Below are 16,185 nucleotides of genomic sequence, written 5' to 3' on the forward strand. Positions count from 1 at the left end.
AACAAAAGACAGAGAACACGAGCACGGCGAGCACCATTGCAGTCGTCACTTGGGACAACCAAAGCGAAAACAAAACAGAGCTCATGTTCGGTCCGCAATCTGTCCGAAAATTGAAAACGACGACACGGAATTCTTAATGCATCCGCCGCGACACAACGCAAGCACATAGATTAGAGGCGTGAATCACAAGATGCGTCCCAAATACAGTGCTGCCAATAAAAGGTCCCATGGCAACGTGAGCCTGAAGATAATAATTAGTCAATAGACGGAAGGTAGCTGGAATGGAAAATTCGCCCCAGGAAAGGGGTGATGCGTGGCTACAGACCAAACATATTGTCGCAAAAGTGAGCAGCTCAGATGATCCAATGCATGAACACATCCAAGAGAGAAGTGTCTCAGCACGGAAGGCAGAGTAGGGCAAATGTGAGTTGTTCACCTAAATATTCACACAATTCCAACAAGCATCCTTTTAAACACACCCCCCCCCCCCCCCCACCACCCAATTCATGAGCAGAATTCTACAGCGTGCCATTCACAGCAGCTGGGCGTCATAGCATTCCCTGAACACACAAGTATTATTTCTGGAAAGGACAAGGATCTACAACATGCTTGTGTGGAAATTTATAATATTATAAACACCTTGAATCGCTCAAATTCTCCATGTTGGGCTGAACCATGCTGAACATGCATGTGATTCACTGATTCGGTTGGATCCTCCTCTATAACACGAAAAGTGCAACAGTACTAGTGCACTACGGCAGCACATCCATAGCAGAACATGTTCCAAAGAGTTGGAGTCACCACTTCACGAACCAAAAGGTCCAGACCAGCCAAAATTTCAAATTTAGAAAACCCCCAATACCATAGTGTGGCAAAATCATTGCAATGAGGAAAGCACGGAACCAATCCCAGCACACTGAGATGGTTACTGCCACTCAATTCCATGTACCAGAAAAGTAATCTGAATAAGAAAAGATTCCATAGCGTCGCTTACAGGTCCCAATGGAAGATAAATCCAACCATGGCGGGAAAAGGATCAGGGAAGATAGTATATCATGCCAGCCTCACGTAAAGAAAAAGGTAGCTCTATCTGAAGTTGACCGGAAAAACAGTGGAACTTTCCTCAGGACTGGAATCAGCACATCAAACTAAAATAAAGCAAATAAAAAAGGGGAGGAATTTGCACACTTGATTAGTTGGTTCTACAGAAGTGGTTAATTTGTAATCAGAAACACAGTGCAATGCAAATTAACTACAAACGTTCAGACAGATATTCACGAGGCAGTGGAAGTCAGACAAGCTACATGAACAAAGGTAACAGAACTACAGAAGATACAAACAAAGTGAAAGCACGGATACACACGGGTAATGGAAGTTCAGGAAACATCACATGCACTCAAGCAGAAATCCCAGCTAGCACCCAGCCAACAGTCCAATACTAGAACCTTTACATGCTGTGGAAGGAAAGGACAAGAATTAGATAAATATATAAACAAAATTGAAGACAATTAGTATAACAGATTAACAGATGCATGGTAAATGAGAATTTTTGGTGGTTGTCAAGCCAGATGACAAAGTTTTGTTGAAACTAAAGCCCTGCTTCAATAGTGTGCGTGCAAAAGTTGCAGCAAACTGTCCATGGAATACCCAGTGACAGGTTGGGACCACAGAAGCACAGTACAATGGACCTCTGATCATATTCATATGGGAGGAAAGTGATCAAATCAAAGGGAGCTAAGGTTTTCTAAGAGTATAAATTATTGAAGGATAGGTCCACTGGGATGTTCACTAACAATCTAAAAACTTCATCTGGATATAACATTTGCTCTAAAAAAGAAAACAGGTCCCTGCTTTGTAGTCAAGGGAGCTTATTCAATAGTGCAAAAGTTGCAGTAAACTGTCCATGGAATACCCAGTGACAGGTTGGGACCATAGAAGCACAGTACACTGGACCTCTGATCATATGGGAGGAAAGTGATCAAATCAAGGGGAGCTAAGGTTTGTCTAAGAGTATAAATTATTGGAGGATAGGGCCACTGGGATGTTCACTAATAATCTAAAAACTTCATCTGGATATAACATTTGCTCTAAAAAAGAAAACAGGTCCCTGCTTTGTAGTCCTGAATGATATATTTATGTTGCAGAGGCACAGAGCTATCCTTGATTTGTGACAACCAAGGATAAAAATTCTCCTATCTTTCATTTCAAAACTACAAAAACCCTCAAACTTTACAACTTAAAGTAAATACATAATTTAGCATGCATAACTTTCAGTACTGCACGCCACAAAGATGCCATAACACAGTGAAAACGAAATTCAAAAAAATTACCATATATGATGCGCAACATATATATACAACAGAAATGTGCAGCATTGATGCCTTAACCAAAGACAGAACAGGTACAGGAAAAACTATTGAGAAAAAAGCTCCATAGCTAATGCCCATCATACAACAACAATAGAACCCAAATGGGACATTTTAATTGTATGCTAACCTGAATCCGAGAGGGCTTCACTTCACAATGCATCATCGAGGTCAAGTATCTGCAGAAATTGCACCAATTCTAGATATTAGCCTAATTAATCACAAAGGACCCTTGATATGATACATGCAAATGTTTTTTTCCATTAAAGCCATCATAAAAATCAATGAGAACGATGCAGTACATTCAAACATTAAAACTTTTGAGAACAATTTTCAGTTTTTTCAGGCAGTAACTTATAAGAAAACATTAGCCCACAGCTTGATATGGGTTAATAGCACACAGAAGATGAAAACTCAGCTAAAGGAATCTAAGTGTAACCTAACCCTTTCATTGATCAAAGCTGTGATACATAAACTAATTGAATTTTTGGATAAGAATAATGATTGCCATCAAGCTATTTCGCAAATATGAAATTATGGTGCAGCAAGTAACGTTTATAATGCTTAATATATTTTTTTCCATTGAAGGCATAACAGAAAAGGCTGGGTTATGTCAGCATCTTCAACTTGTTAATGACAGCTAGTTGTTATTTAATCCAAGCTGGGCAGGTGGGGGGTACCACACCAAAGACCAGTGGACATGACGTCCTCAGTGGTCACCACATCCAGATCCACCAAGGCGGGGACGTCGGGTGGTGGCGAGTATGGCTGTACTGGGGCTGGGGCCACAAAGCAGGTGAGAGCACCGACCAGCAATTGGATAAAGGTGGGAGCCTAACAAATAAGGGGTGGCCATTCAGACTTGGGCTTGGGCTGCTTTGAGGCCTTTCTGTCCAATGCTAGGCCGGTAGGCCCACTGATCTCATGTTTTGCCATTTGGTTAAGGGTATATATGCAAGTGTATGGCACATGCCTAGGCGCACCTAAGCTCAAGTCAGAGGCCGAAGGGTCACCACCTAGAGAGCGCCTAACGCTTTCCGTAACCTTGATTTAATCACAAAAACTTGTGACATGACATCACTCATTCTATAAAATTTAACCAGCCAAGGGAAGAGCATATGTTGAAGTTTGCATCTATTGAATATAGATGCCTAAGGAGCCATAACAGTTCAGATAACTAATATTATCATCTACTTTTAAGAAGGGAAGGGATGGATGAAGATCCATATCCAAATCGAGACCAAGGCACACCCAATATGAGATGTCTATATCTAACTCAATCCAATTAGACTGCAGAATGATCCAAACAATCAATTAAAGTCCAGCATCCATCCAATTATCCAACATTAGGAAACAGTTAACATCAAGAAACAGTTGAACACAAGAGAAAGCCCATGCAAAGAGGAGATTGCCCTGCTGTTTCCATCCATTTTTTTTAAAAAAAAAAAATCCCACACGTAAAATCATAAGAGATGAGTGGAGAATGAATTTCTAGCCAAACTTGTCTAATTGAAACTGCTAACCATCGATTGAATCAATCCAAGCACACAAGCAGTTGGGGGCAGAATCACTGCCACTTCACATGCAAATGCAAGCTCCTGTAAATCTGTAATACTAGATTGCAAATCTAGTGGCACAACCACCCGAGCTGCCAAAAACCATTGATTCCTATGCAATAAATAACCCACTGAGCCTATAGTTGTCCAACAGCACGAGGCCCATGGGCCGCTATTTTGGCCCATGGCCTGATGCAACTCATGCCCGTGCCTCGGCCGTTATCTTGGCCCGTCGGGCTGCACAGGCACGGCCCATACAACCTTGGCCTGTCACTGCTCATCACATTGCTAGGGCTCACGTCATCTCCTCGTCCCAGATTCCCTTTCTCCTTCCTCCTCCCGCTGTGCAGCCCTCTTGTCTGCTGCTGTACGCTCTCCACTGCCCTCTCCTCTGTGCTCTTTGGCCCTCGCCTTCTCCCCAGATCTGCTCTATTACAAGTTTACAACGCTCCAGTCCACGGCACAATCAGCCCTGCCTGCTCCGGCCGGAGCTTAGAATGACAGCTAAATTTTGCTTTTGTTTTTGTGTTTATGTCGTTCTCAATCTACAGTGAGTCATTCATTAGTATCTTGTTTCGATCTGTTTAATCTTGCATTTGCTGATTAGCTCGTGTCGCCCAACAGCCTTTAGTTGGCATTCTGGGTTGTTTTTCCTCGATTTGTTTGTCTCTCGCCTCCTCCCATCTTTTTCGCTTGGCATCAGCAACAGGCCAGCAGCGGTTCAGCAGCAACCTCTTCCTTGCCCCCTCGGTTGCAGTACTTCTACAGCCCCACCATCTCCTTCTTCTTGGTAGCAATGACTTGAGGCCACTAGGCTCGCCAGGCACGATTAGCAATAGGACCGTGCTGGCCCCACTTTGGCCATCTGTACCTGAGCCTCTTCAAGCAAGTGGGGGGAGCATACTGTAGCTTCCCAAGCAGACCAATGTGCAGACCCCAGCACTGTGGGCCATCCATTCACTACAGTCAAAGGCCATCAATTCCTATGCAGGTAAAGCCTCCAGTGGCGATGTCAAATTGTCGAAAGCCCCCATCTATTCACTACATGTTCTAGTTAATCCCCACTTGAATTAGCATTGATACGTTGTGGCATAACCACATATCAATACCTCTTTCTTTTGTGGGAAAACAAGGGTAAATCTACAGTTGAAAATTTAATTCAGGTGCTCCCAGCCAAATGATCTAATAGGCAAAGAACAAACATAAAGTACTGATCAATTGATGGTAAAGAGTGAAAATAAAGTTTAGAATTAGTTGCTTTCACAATCTCAAAACTAAATAGAACCAAATGGACTATTGACAGAGCATGTAGATCTAGATCTTCAATAGGAAAAACTGAAGTAAGGAGAACAGACATAGAATTGAAACATAGTTACCGCAACCCTACATGGGCAATCTTCTTTACTATAAAAGGCCTATAGTCGCTAAAACCTAGTTTTCATACACGAGGTTGTTCTACCAAACAATCAAGTTCTACAAAGCATTCTAATACCATATGAAGTGGACACCCTAAAAGATAATCTGAACCAAATACTGTTCATATAAACGAAACATATACCTGCAATCCTTGCTAAGTTCAAATTAGAATTACTGCTTAGTTGTAGAGACAGAGTTGCAAGTAGATCTTGGTAAGATCTCGTACAGCACGTGTGCTGCAAGCGGTGTCCATTTTGGCATGTAACCAGTAGTAGCTAACTAGCTAAAACTTAAGGTTTTACGATGTTTGAGGTTGCTTGGTTCTGGGGACGATGGTTCTGAGTGCAGCGCATGCGGCAGGCTGAACCCTGGGTGTTCAGATGTTGTGATGCACTTTTGCAAGTTCCTGAACCAAATACTGTTCATATAAACGAAAAGTATGCCTGCAATCCTTGCTATGTTCAAATTAGAATTACTGCTTAGTTGTGAGAGAGAGAGAGAGTTGCAAGTAGATCTTGGTAAGATCTCGTACAGCACGTGTGCTGCAAGCGGTGTCCATTTTGGCATGTAACCAGTAGTAGCTAAAACTTAGGGCCTGTTTGGAACGAAGGAATAGAAAACATAGGAATAGGAAAAAATGCAGGAAAGGAAAGTAAACAAAGTGGCAAAACAGAGGAAAGAAAAACTGCAGGAAAAAAATAGAAAGGGGCGTTTGGACATAGGAATTTGTAACACAGGAATTGCAAAGCATATGATTTAACAAATACACTTAGCACATAATGACGATTTGGAACATACAAATTTGTAACACATGTATTTGTTTTTATTCTTACTTTAAAGGGTAGGACCTGCTATAGTGCTATCCATGAGTTATATAGCTTGCAGTAGTATGGCTACATACGCTAGAGCAAAGCACATTGAATGGTGATACGGCTTGGCTAATCATTTGTCCCCTAGCTGTGTTAGCGCCTTAACAGCAGCATGCTGCCTCGGACTTCCGCGAAGAGCGGAAAACCAGAGCATGGAGTGGATTTTTTCATTCCTGTGAAAACGCGAAGGGACTACAGTATTCCATAGGAAAGGGAGGGGTGTTTTCCTGTGTTCCAAACAGCATGGTTGCTTCCCTTTCCTTTGTTTTTGTTTCCTTTGAATTTCCTACAAAAATCCTATGATCCAAACAGGCCCTTAAGGTTTTACGATGTTTGAGGTTGCTTGGTTCTGGGGACGATGGTTCTGAGTGCAGCGCATGCGGTAGGCTGAACCCTGGGTGTTCAGATGTGGTGATGCACTTTTGGAAGTTCCTGTTTTCATGGTTAAAAAACTCTGAACACTTGGTTGTTGTGAGTGCGAGGCAATAAACTTCGGGCTTCCGTCATGGATAAAAGAAAAGAATGACTGCTTAGTTGGAAGCAGAATAATCCAGAGTTAGTCAGAGCCAATTAACCGATAGTAGTAAATTTGTTGCGCACATTGTGCTGTCCTATTGTTATGGTGAGTAAAATTTTGGTGCATTTTGTATGGATAATGAAGGCAGCCCCCCTATGACATGCACAGCAAGCAATTATATAGTAGGAGTAAGAAATTCAGTTACCCTTGTGCTCCTCAGCAGCGTCATGGTACTCGGCCTCCTCCTCCAGCACAGGGTGCAGCACATCCTCAGCACCAACCGCGGCAGAAAATCCACCGGCCTCCCCAGCCTCGGCGGAGCCGTCATCAGGGAAGCGCACGACGACAACGGGGCAGACACAGTGGTGGACGCAGTAGTCGCTGACGCTGCCGAGCCTGCCCTTGCTGGTCCTCCTTGCGGCGCCGAAGCCCTTGCTCCCCATGATGACGGCGCTGAGCGAGAGGCGCTCGACCTCGAGGCAGAGGCGCTCCTTCATGTCATGGTCCCTGACGATGTGGATCTTGTAGGGGATTCCGGCGTCCTTGAGCGGCCTGGCGAAGTCGTCGGCCTTGGAGGCCGTGAAGGCGTCGTAGTCGTCGTCCATCCTGCTCGCGGCCGCGGCGGCCTCGGAGTCGTCGTCGTCGTCCTCGGAGGCAGCGGCGGCGTTGCTAGGGTTGGGGAGGGAGACGTCGACGGCGCCCCAGTCGGCGCCGTAGAGCACGGAGGTGGGGCGGACGTGGAGCAGGATGACGGCGTCCCCGGGGCGGAGGTAGTTGGCGACGGCCCAGCGCACGGCGTAGGCGGACTCGTCGGAGAGGTCGACGGCGATGGCGATGCGGCGGTGCGAGGTGCCCAGCGGCGCGGCGGCGGCCGCGGCGGAGAAGAAGACGCCCGGGGACTCCGGCTGCAGCGACGCCGGCGGCGGGGGCCGCGGCGTCGGCGCCTTCACCGGCGGCGGCGCCGCCGCCAGCGGCAGGTCGACGGAGGAGGACGGCGCCGGCGGACTTGGGGCCTGCATCGCGGGATCTTCTGCGGCGATCGGTCTGGGACTTGTGAGTTTGCTTAGCGGCCGGGGTCGGGGTCGTGGGGACTTGGGGGCGACTAGGGAGGGAGAGGAAGGGGACGGGGAGAAGGTACTGGAAGGAATGGAATGCTTGGGGTTGAAGTCGAGCGAGGCGCTGGGTGGGGGTGGATGATAAACTTGTCACGATCTGGACGAGGTCAAGCGTTTGCCTTGGAGTGGAATTCGACGGCTGGTCGGTCGGCGCCACGACGTGCACGTGGAGGATGGATAAGGATTAAGGACAAGGCCGCCCAGATCCAACGGCGCTGGACCAACTTGCGCAGCTTGCTGTCTTTGTTACGTTTTCGCTATTACGGTCAAAATCTCAATTTTTTTAAAAAAATTTCTATCACATCAAATCCTATGACATATATATAAAGTATTAAATATAGATAAAAAATAACTATTTATCTAAAATTTGCAAAATAATTTTTTGAAATCTAATTAATTTATGGTTAGATAATAATTATTAAATATAAACAAAAGTATTATAATGTCTAAATCTAAAAAGATTTTAGATGTAAACAAGACCTGAGTACTTTTAGTTTGATACACTCATGAATTAATCAAAAAAAGAAGCAGCAAGAGAGAAGAAATGCCTGGTCTGTGATTTTTTGATAAACAGCGGGCATCAAGAAAAATTGTTAGCCAATGTTGCACCCTACAGCACACAAGTTTCCTCCTCCACGCTCCACGTGATCAGTCGTTGCAAAGCGAAAGGCTGCTATCCCTGCTAAGATAAGGCCCAGCCAATCATTACGTCGTGGTTAGGACCACGATTAGGGAATAGATCGCTCGCTCCTTTTTCTTATATATTCATGTACTATAAATATAAGTAAAAAATATAACTAATTATACGGTTCATATATAATTTACGAGACGAATCTTTTCAACTTGGACATGTTTGGTATAGCTCACAACAGCTTTATAAGCTGTTGTGACCTCATCGGCGTCGACCTGGCCTCTACTTTCTACTTTGTTTTCAGTCATCCTCTGCTACCTCCTCCCTCGCGCATCCACAACCAGTGTGTAGGTTTGGACATCCTCTACTCCGCCTGGCGCGGCAAGCGGCAGTGGAGCTTCAACGAGACCCTATTGCCTGCAACGAACTCCTTCTTCTCCCCACCCCCAGCCCTTGCCCCAACCTAGCTTGTCCGCCTCCACTCACTCGCTCTGGCGGCATCACCTCATCTCCGTCTCGTTGCTGACTCTCCTATCCCCACTGCCTGGCCTACCTCACTTCCTTGGCCTTCTGTCTAAGCCCACTAGAGATGGAGAAGAAGAGAGGGGGTTGACTCCCACATTGTCCGTGTGTCACACGATAGCGTAGGTGCACGATCAATCACGTAATTGAGTTTGTGTTTCTCTTGGTGCCATTTGGATCCTTGAAATTGAATTCGTTTTAATAATCATAAAGGCATATATTAGTTAAGCTAATATGGTAATATAATATATATATATATATATTATATTTATATATTATTGTTGGTTATACGAGAGATATTTATGTGTTACATTCCTACTGTAGCGAAAGGGGCTCTAGCCTAGTGGTTAGAGCACCTAAGTAGCACCAGCGGACCTAGATTCGACTCCCCGTGGGAGCGAATTTAAACACGTCTAAATTATAAAAAATGAAAAAAATAGGCTGAGGTTTCCTTTGCTGACTTTGGTAAAAAAAACATTTCTACCGTAAGAATAAGTTGAAGAACGTGTTATAAGTTCCAAAGTATAAATATAAATGACACAACACACAAGGGAAGGAATCCATGTAAGTTGAAGAGCGTGTTATAAGTTCCAAAGTATAAACATAAACGACACAATACAAGGAAGGGATCCATGTACGCCTAGCCCAGTCGGACGGAGTGATATTCATTAGTAACAAATCAGGAAATAGCTGCCACGGCAGTTGCCAACTCATAATCCCTTATCTACAGCTGCCACTAGCCCAGTCGCACGGAGTGATATTCATTAGTAACAAATCAGCAAATAGCTGCCATGACAGTTGCCAAGTTGAAGAACGTGTTATAAGTTCCAAAGTATAAACATAAATGACACAACACACAAGGGAAGGGATCCATATAAATTGAAGAATGTGTTATAAGTTCCAAAGTATAAACATAAATGACACAATACACAAGGGAAGGGATCTATGTACACCTAGCCCAGTTGCACGGAGTGATATTCATTAGTAACAAATTAGCAAATAGCTGCCACGGCAGTTGCCAGCTCATGATCCCTTATCTACAGCTGCCACTTGCCGACTTGCCTAGAGCCACCGTGCATCGATCGTGGATGAGAAGGACAAGGAGCTAGAATTTACCAATTTACCGTTTCACGCTAGTCGCAGCCATGGTTCGGAATTTTTGATCGAGATTTCACGATTTTTCAGTTCTAGTTCTATCCGTGACCTCTAGTAAATACGTGTAGTGGTGATTTTGTTTTTTGTTCGGATGATTTTCATTTAGATTTTCAAATTTTAGTTAAAATTTATGCAAAATTTCAAAAACTTCTAACGAATTTTTAGGCCCCATTCGTTTTGTTTGAAACGGGGCCGTTCCAGGGCATCGTTCCACTTCAATCAAAAAGGGCATGCATCGTTCCACCCGAAACAAAACAGAGACGTCGGTATTCAAAACTGGACTAACGTGGCCAGGAACAAAACCTGATCCAGCCACTGCCGAATTTTCGTTCCTGCCAATCCCCTCTGATGAGATCCACGTCGCTCCGAACACCGGGTGGATGCACCTAATAAGTGGGGATAATTTTTTTTTTCCCTTAACTATCGTGTTTTTTTTGTTAGGATGCCAGTTACCATAGAAGCACAACTGCACAATAAGCACTTGAATGAACAATAATAAAACATCCAAGGAAATTTGTCCTCTCTGATAGGTGGAGTTCGTAGCTAGAGTCACTAACTGAACAAACCGTGATTAGAAAGCATCGAATGAGATACTTAAATAGGTGATGATGACACTGAGACGTACGTGTCATATGTACGTGCATCCGTTGTTTCTTCTGGTTACTGCCCGACTAGCTAGTGTTTGCTTCTTAAATTAATTCACTGGCTGTTTGTTTTGCATTATTGTCTCCTCCAGTTGCATGGTCTCCTTCTCTAGGATTTGTTCTTCGTGACCTTGTCGATTAGAGGATCGATAATTGAATCCACCTCTCTTTTTATCTCGTCAACCTGCCAATAATAATGTCAGCGAAGTGAAACACTCAACAATTATCCTCTTTATATATATGCTGAACTAGTCTTTCAATCCAAGCTTTAGAACGGTCTAGAATCTTATGTTACATAATAAGTAAAAAAAAGTTGTAAATAATTTTAACATGTACAACTAATTGAAATTCATTATATTTATTCTCCCTCCCTCCCTCCCCCCCATCTCTCTCTCTCTCTCTTCATTTTCTAACACAATACACATTTGAATACATAATTTGTTTCTTCTTGTGATAAATTTGATAATTACTCTATATGTAATTTCATCCTTGGCATTGCACCTCGTGAGTTTCAATGCTTTTTTTCGAAACCTTATATTAAGTTATATCACATTTTTATCTCTTGTTGTGACATTATAAATCTATATTTGTTTTGTACCTTTTGATCTTCTTAGTTTGCAAGTTTTTTATTCACATGTTAAGTTCAAACTCTCTTCTACCTTACTGAATGACGTGTGCAGCTCCCCTGCATAGTTTGGGAAAAAGTTCAAACTCTCTTATTATATCTTTATTCATTTTTGTCTTTTACATTTTATTAAAAAAAATCTGTTCTAGGTCTCCACTCTTAGTTACCACAATGGCATAAACCATATTTTTAGCAACTCTTAAAGGTCTTTCTAAAACTCATTCTTTAATCACCATTTGCAAAATCATTTGAATAAAAGTCGCTTTATATATCCCCTAACTCTTCAACAACTTTTCTATATCTTGTGCGCACTCTAAAGAGTCAACCATGTTGCCCATCTTTGGCTAGCATGAAATCCAAGGTAGATGATGGCTATACTTCGATATCTATTTAGATATGTTGTTGGAGGTAGTAGTATTTTTTTTATCAAAATCTCTATATTCCTAACAATTAGGAAGAATATAGACAGTCTTTTGGAGTTACTCTAACAACATACAAAACTTATTGTCATAGAGTTTCATATAATTTGGAATGAACTCTCAATATCATTGTTCTATTATGAGAACATTTCTCACGGTTGAATAAATGTAAAAATTGTATTTATTGCTAATGTATGCATCCATATTTGGTCTACATGGCGAGTGGATTAATTGTTGGCTTGGCTTAGGCCTTGTTTAGATCCAAAAACTTTTTGGATTTTGACACTGTAGAACTTTCGTTTTTTATTTGACAAACATTGTCCAATCATAAAGTAACTAAGGTTAAAAGATTCGTATCGTGATTTACATGTAAACTGTGCAATTAATTATCTTTTTTATCTATATTTAATGTTCCATGCAAGTGACGCAAGATTCAATGTGATGGAGAATCTTGTAAAGTTTTGGGTTTTTGGTTGCATCTAAACAAGGCCTTAGCTTTTTTTTTTCAATATCTTCTCTTTACAGATCCTCTTAAAGTTTGGAATAAGAATGACAAATAGCCATTGTGCAGTTGCTGGTGAAAGGATAGCTTGGGGTGGTCACGAGCAGCGAGTGCCCTTGTTTGTGTGTGTGAGCCTGCTTGTTAGTTTGGCGGGCCCAATTAATGCAACTGTATGTTCACATGCCACATAAAGTCAAAACGACGCCCCACTGGTAGATCCAGTCCAAGAGCCATCATGGAAGCACGCACGTACTACCAGCACATGCACAGAAGCTGCAGTAATCGGAACAGGGTAAAAGTAAAAACTAACCTTCTCAATCAGGGCCTCAGCTTTGTCGGCGTCTTCCTCGATCTCATCCGCGATCGCCTTAATCTTGGTGGCAGCCTGCTTCAGAGTTTCATTGCCGGGGAACGCCTCGGCAACGTCGACGGCGACCTTCTCCGTCGCCTCCGCCACCGAGTCGATCACCTCGATCGCCGCCTCCGCCGCCTTCTCCACGTTATCTGTTACACCAAAGTTGCAATCAAAGTAGAAGATTTCACAAAGCTGTGGACACACGGTCGTCGTCTCCATGTGTTTATACCTTCTAGTGTTCTGAACCTTCTGTAGAGAGGTACTGCTGCAGCTATGGCCGCACCAAACATCCAGGGCCTGGCAAAGCGGAGATGGCAAATTGATCGAAGAAATCTGGAAATTACATCTGAACAAGGAACAATCTTCACTCACCATGATAGAACTGAAAGCAGGTCTGGTATTGGGATTACGAGGTTTCCTTCGCCTAAAGAATTTGCAGAGGCTGGATCTACCGCACGGATTCTGAACAAGAAAAACAGGTGAAACTTCATATGTGTTGACGAATGAAGCTTACTGTGCATGCAAAGAAACAAGATACTGAAACACAGAGTCTTGAAAGGATCTGTGACTGTGAGGAGCTTTCAGAGAGATGGAAAAATGCATTTACCGTGTAGTTCTTTTGATCGGGCTCGTGCCTGAAGAATTCGTCGTCGTTGAGCCGATAAGACTTTGGCGGTGAGCATGAGGTGATGCAGAGATCACCGGAGTCCCACGGCAGCGAGGAGGAGGAGAAACCACAAGGGCGGTCTGAAGTGCCAAGCCTCTGGAAGCAACCGAAGAACAGAACGGGGCCATGTGGGATTTAAATGATACTTCGTTGTAGTTGTTGCCGAAGCTGGCTGCTTTGGGGATATGTATCTAACTAGTTTATTGCCTGGAGAAGACAACTGCTTCTGTTGCTGTCAATCCTCGCCGTGAAATCTATCTATATCACTCTGAACCAGCTAGCAGTATATAAACGGAGAAACTAACCAATGATGATACAGTACACAGCAAGAAGAGATATATGGAGGTCAGCAAAACCGGGAGACAGAAAACCAAGCCCTTGTTTACATCCGAAAACTTTTCGATTTTTAGAACTGTAGCACTTTCGTTTTTATTTGACAAACTTTATTCAATAACTAGGCTTAAAAGATTCATAAACTGTGCAATTAGTTTTTATTTTCGTCTATATTTAATGCTCCATACATATGTCGCAAGATTCGATGTGACGGAAAATCTTGAAAAGATTTTGGTTTTTTGGATGAACTCAAGGTCTTGTTTACTTCTAAATTTTTTTTGCAAAATAGGAATAGTAGCACTTTCGTTTGTATGTGACAAATATTGTCCAATTATGCACTTTAGTTTTTATTTTTATCTATATTTAATACTCTATGCATACGTCTAAAGATTCGATGTGACGGAGAATCTAAAAAATTTTACAAAATTTTTGCAAACTAAACAAGGCCCAGGCCTGAAAAAACCAGGACGGACGACGGACTAGACCCGAAATATGCTCCGGTACGGTTCTAGGCTAGGCCACACAAAGCGAATCTTTATCCCGGTTGTTCAGTCAAGAAACTCTCGGGTATTTTTTACTCAGAAAAATGGAGTTGGACCAGTCTCCAGTCCCCAACGACGACACGGCCCATCGTGGTCCACCCACATGCATGCATCGCTACGGCACAAAATTTAATGATGACGAGGTTTTCGATGAATGAAAATAGATATTGCAATCACCTCTAACCAAAGGCCACGATTAATCTATGATTAATAGAGGCGTTTGTTTTTACTCGTCTCTATAAATCAAAATAAAATAATAAAAAAGTCGAGCCCAACGTAAGTCCATATGGGCCTGACGTCAAGTTCGGTCTTGCTGTCATCGTCTTAGGTCCGCAAACGTCGAGCACCTGGAGCCTGGAGGAGTGCAGGAGCACCATCGCAGAAGAGGAGGGGGCTGGATCTATCGCCAAAGAGGAGGAGGAAGAGGCCTGATCCGTTGAAGCCAAGGAGGGGTTCGATTCCCCGCCACCGCCAAGGAGGGGTTGGATTCCCCGCCACCGTCGAGGAGAGGGCCAGATCCACCGCCACCACCGCCAAGGAGGGGGCTGGATCTGTGGCCACCGAAGAGGAGGGGCTGGATCCACCGCCACCACTGAGGAAGGGGGTGGATCGACCACCACGACCAAGGAGGGGGCGGATCTATTGCCACCGTATCGAAGAGGAGGGGCCTAGATCCGCCACCACTGCCGAGGAGGCTTGATCCGCCGCCACCATCAAGGAGGAGGTCGGATCTGTGACCGCCGAAGAGGATGTGGTTAGATTCATCGCCAGCAAGGAGTAAGGGGCTAGATCCACCACCACCGGTGAATACAAGGATAGAGGCGCCGCCAGATTTAGGTCGTGGCCACCATGTCCGCCACCCCTCGAAGCCTCCCTAGAGCCGAAGAGGCATGCAATGCACACGAGCGATGTCGCAAGGAGCACCACGTGGATGGAGAAGCCGACCATGGCTCTTATGTGGAAGGAGCGTGCGTGAGTGCTACTCTACTGAGGTGAGGAAGGCGCTGAGGGAAAGGGTGAGGGGGAGAGGGAGAGGGCTCGGACGGAGTCAGAGCTAAGGGAGAGGGTGCGGACTAGGCTGAGGGATGACGACTAGGAGAGAGGATGAGAGTGAGTGAGGAAAACCCTAACATCATCTATTTCTACTAAGGCAAACAGACACTGCAAGTGGCCTCTCTTTGCCAGCGGACATGCAAAATAGTGTAATTTGCTAGTGGACACCAGCGTTATTGTCAAATTTGCTCGTGGACATCACGACAAATAAAATATTTATTTCTAGCTAAGGAGGAGAGAGAATAAGCATAAAATTTCCTTTCTACCCCTAGGCTCTTTCTTCTTCCCCATCTCCTTCTCTGGTCAGGCATGGCCGCTGTCGCTTCCATGGCCGAGCTCGTCAGGAGGGGGCTCACTCTTTTTCAGAGGCGGGGCTTATAGTGTGCCCGCCTCTAAAATCAAATTTATGGAGACGGGTAACTTAAGACAACCGCCTCCATCAATAGGCTATTTTTGGAGTCGATTGTTTTAAGACGGGCCGTAAATTAATTTTAGAAGACAGTTGGGCAATAATAACCGCCTCGGTTAATGGATGATTAACCGAGGCGGCCGTTTGGAAAGGGGCTGACAAGCAGACAAAAAGAGTACCCGTCTTCAATCAAAAAAGAGTGACGCCACCTAAAAGAAAATCTTGTACTAGTGTATTCTACACTACACGGCCAACTACTGTAGCAGTCAGTGTCCCTCTCCTTGTCATCCAAGTTTTCATCTTGAGTAGGTAGGTGCTATTCAGTTACTTGCTCGAGGATGAACAAGATGTAAGTGGAGAGATCGATGGCACTCATTGTGTACATGTTTTAGCATCTATTTCAATTGCGTACTCCCTCATATGACTATATTTATACCTTAATATGCGCCATTTGGTGACAAAATTTAACCTTGTTCCCCCGTACTAGCT

General features: G+C 43.9%; 2 protein-coding genes across 2 annotated transcripts; both read right to left on the bottom strand.

Annotated features, from left to right (window-relative positions):
- On the bottom strand, positions 1,155–7,913 carry LOC8084107 (universal stress protein PHOS32). The gene is made up of 3 exons (XM_002462948.2): positions 6,930–7,913; positions 2,497–2,545; positions 1,155–1,454 (listed from the first exon to the last, which is right to left on the bottom strand). Exons 1-2 carry the CDS (start codon positions 7,741–7,743, stop codon positions 2,538–2,540), a joined length of 822 nt encoding a protein of 273 aa, XP_002462993.1. The 5' UTR covers positions 7,744–7,913; the 3' UTR covers positions 1,155–1,454; positions 2,497–2,537.
- Positions 10,615–13,705, bottom strand: LOC8084108. The gene is made up of 5 exons (XM_002462949.2): positions 13,300–13,705; positions 13,065–13,154; positions 12,922–12,989; positions 12,648–12,841; positions 10,615–10,975 (listed from the first exon to the last, which is right to left on the bottom strand). Exons 1-5 carry the CDS (start codon positions 13,485–13,487, stop codon positions 10,901–10,903), a joined length of 615 nt encoding a protein of 204 aa, XP_002462994.1. The 5' UTR covers positions 13,488–13,705; the 3' UTR covers positions 10,615–10,900.

The sequence above is a fragment of the Sorghum bicolor genome, chromosome 2 (assembly GCF_000003195.3).
Source record: "Sorghum bicolor cultivar BTx623 chromosome 2, Sorghum_bicolor_NCBIv3, whole genome shotgun sequence".
In the NCBI taxonomy this organism is placed as follows: domain Eukaryota; kingdom Viridiplantae; phylum Streptophyta; class Magnoliopsida; order Poales; family Poaceae; genus Sorghum; species Sorghum bicolor.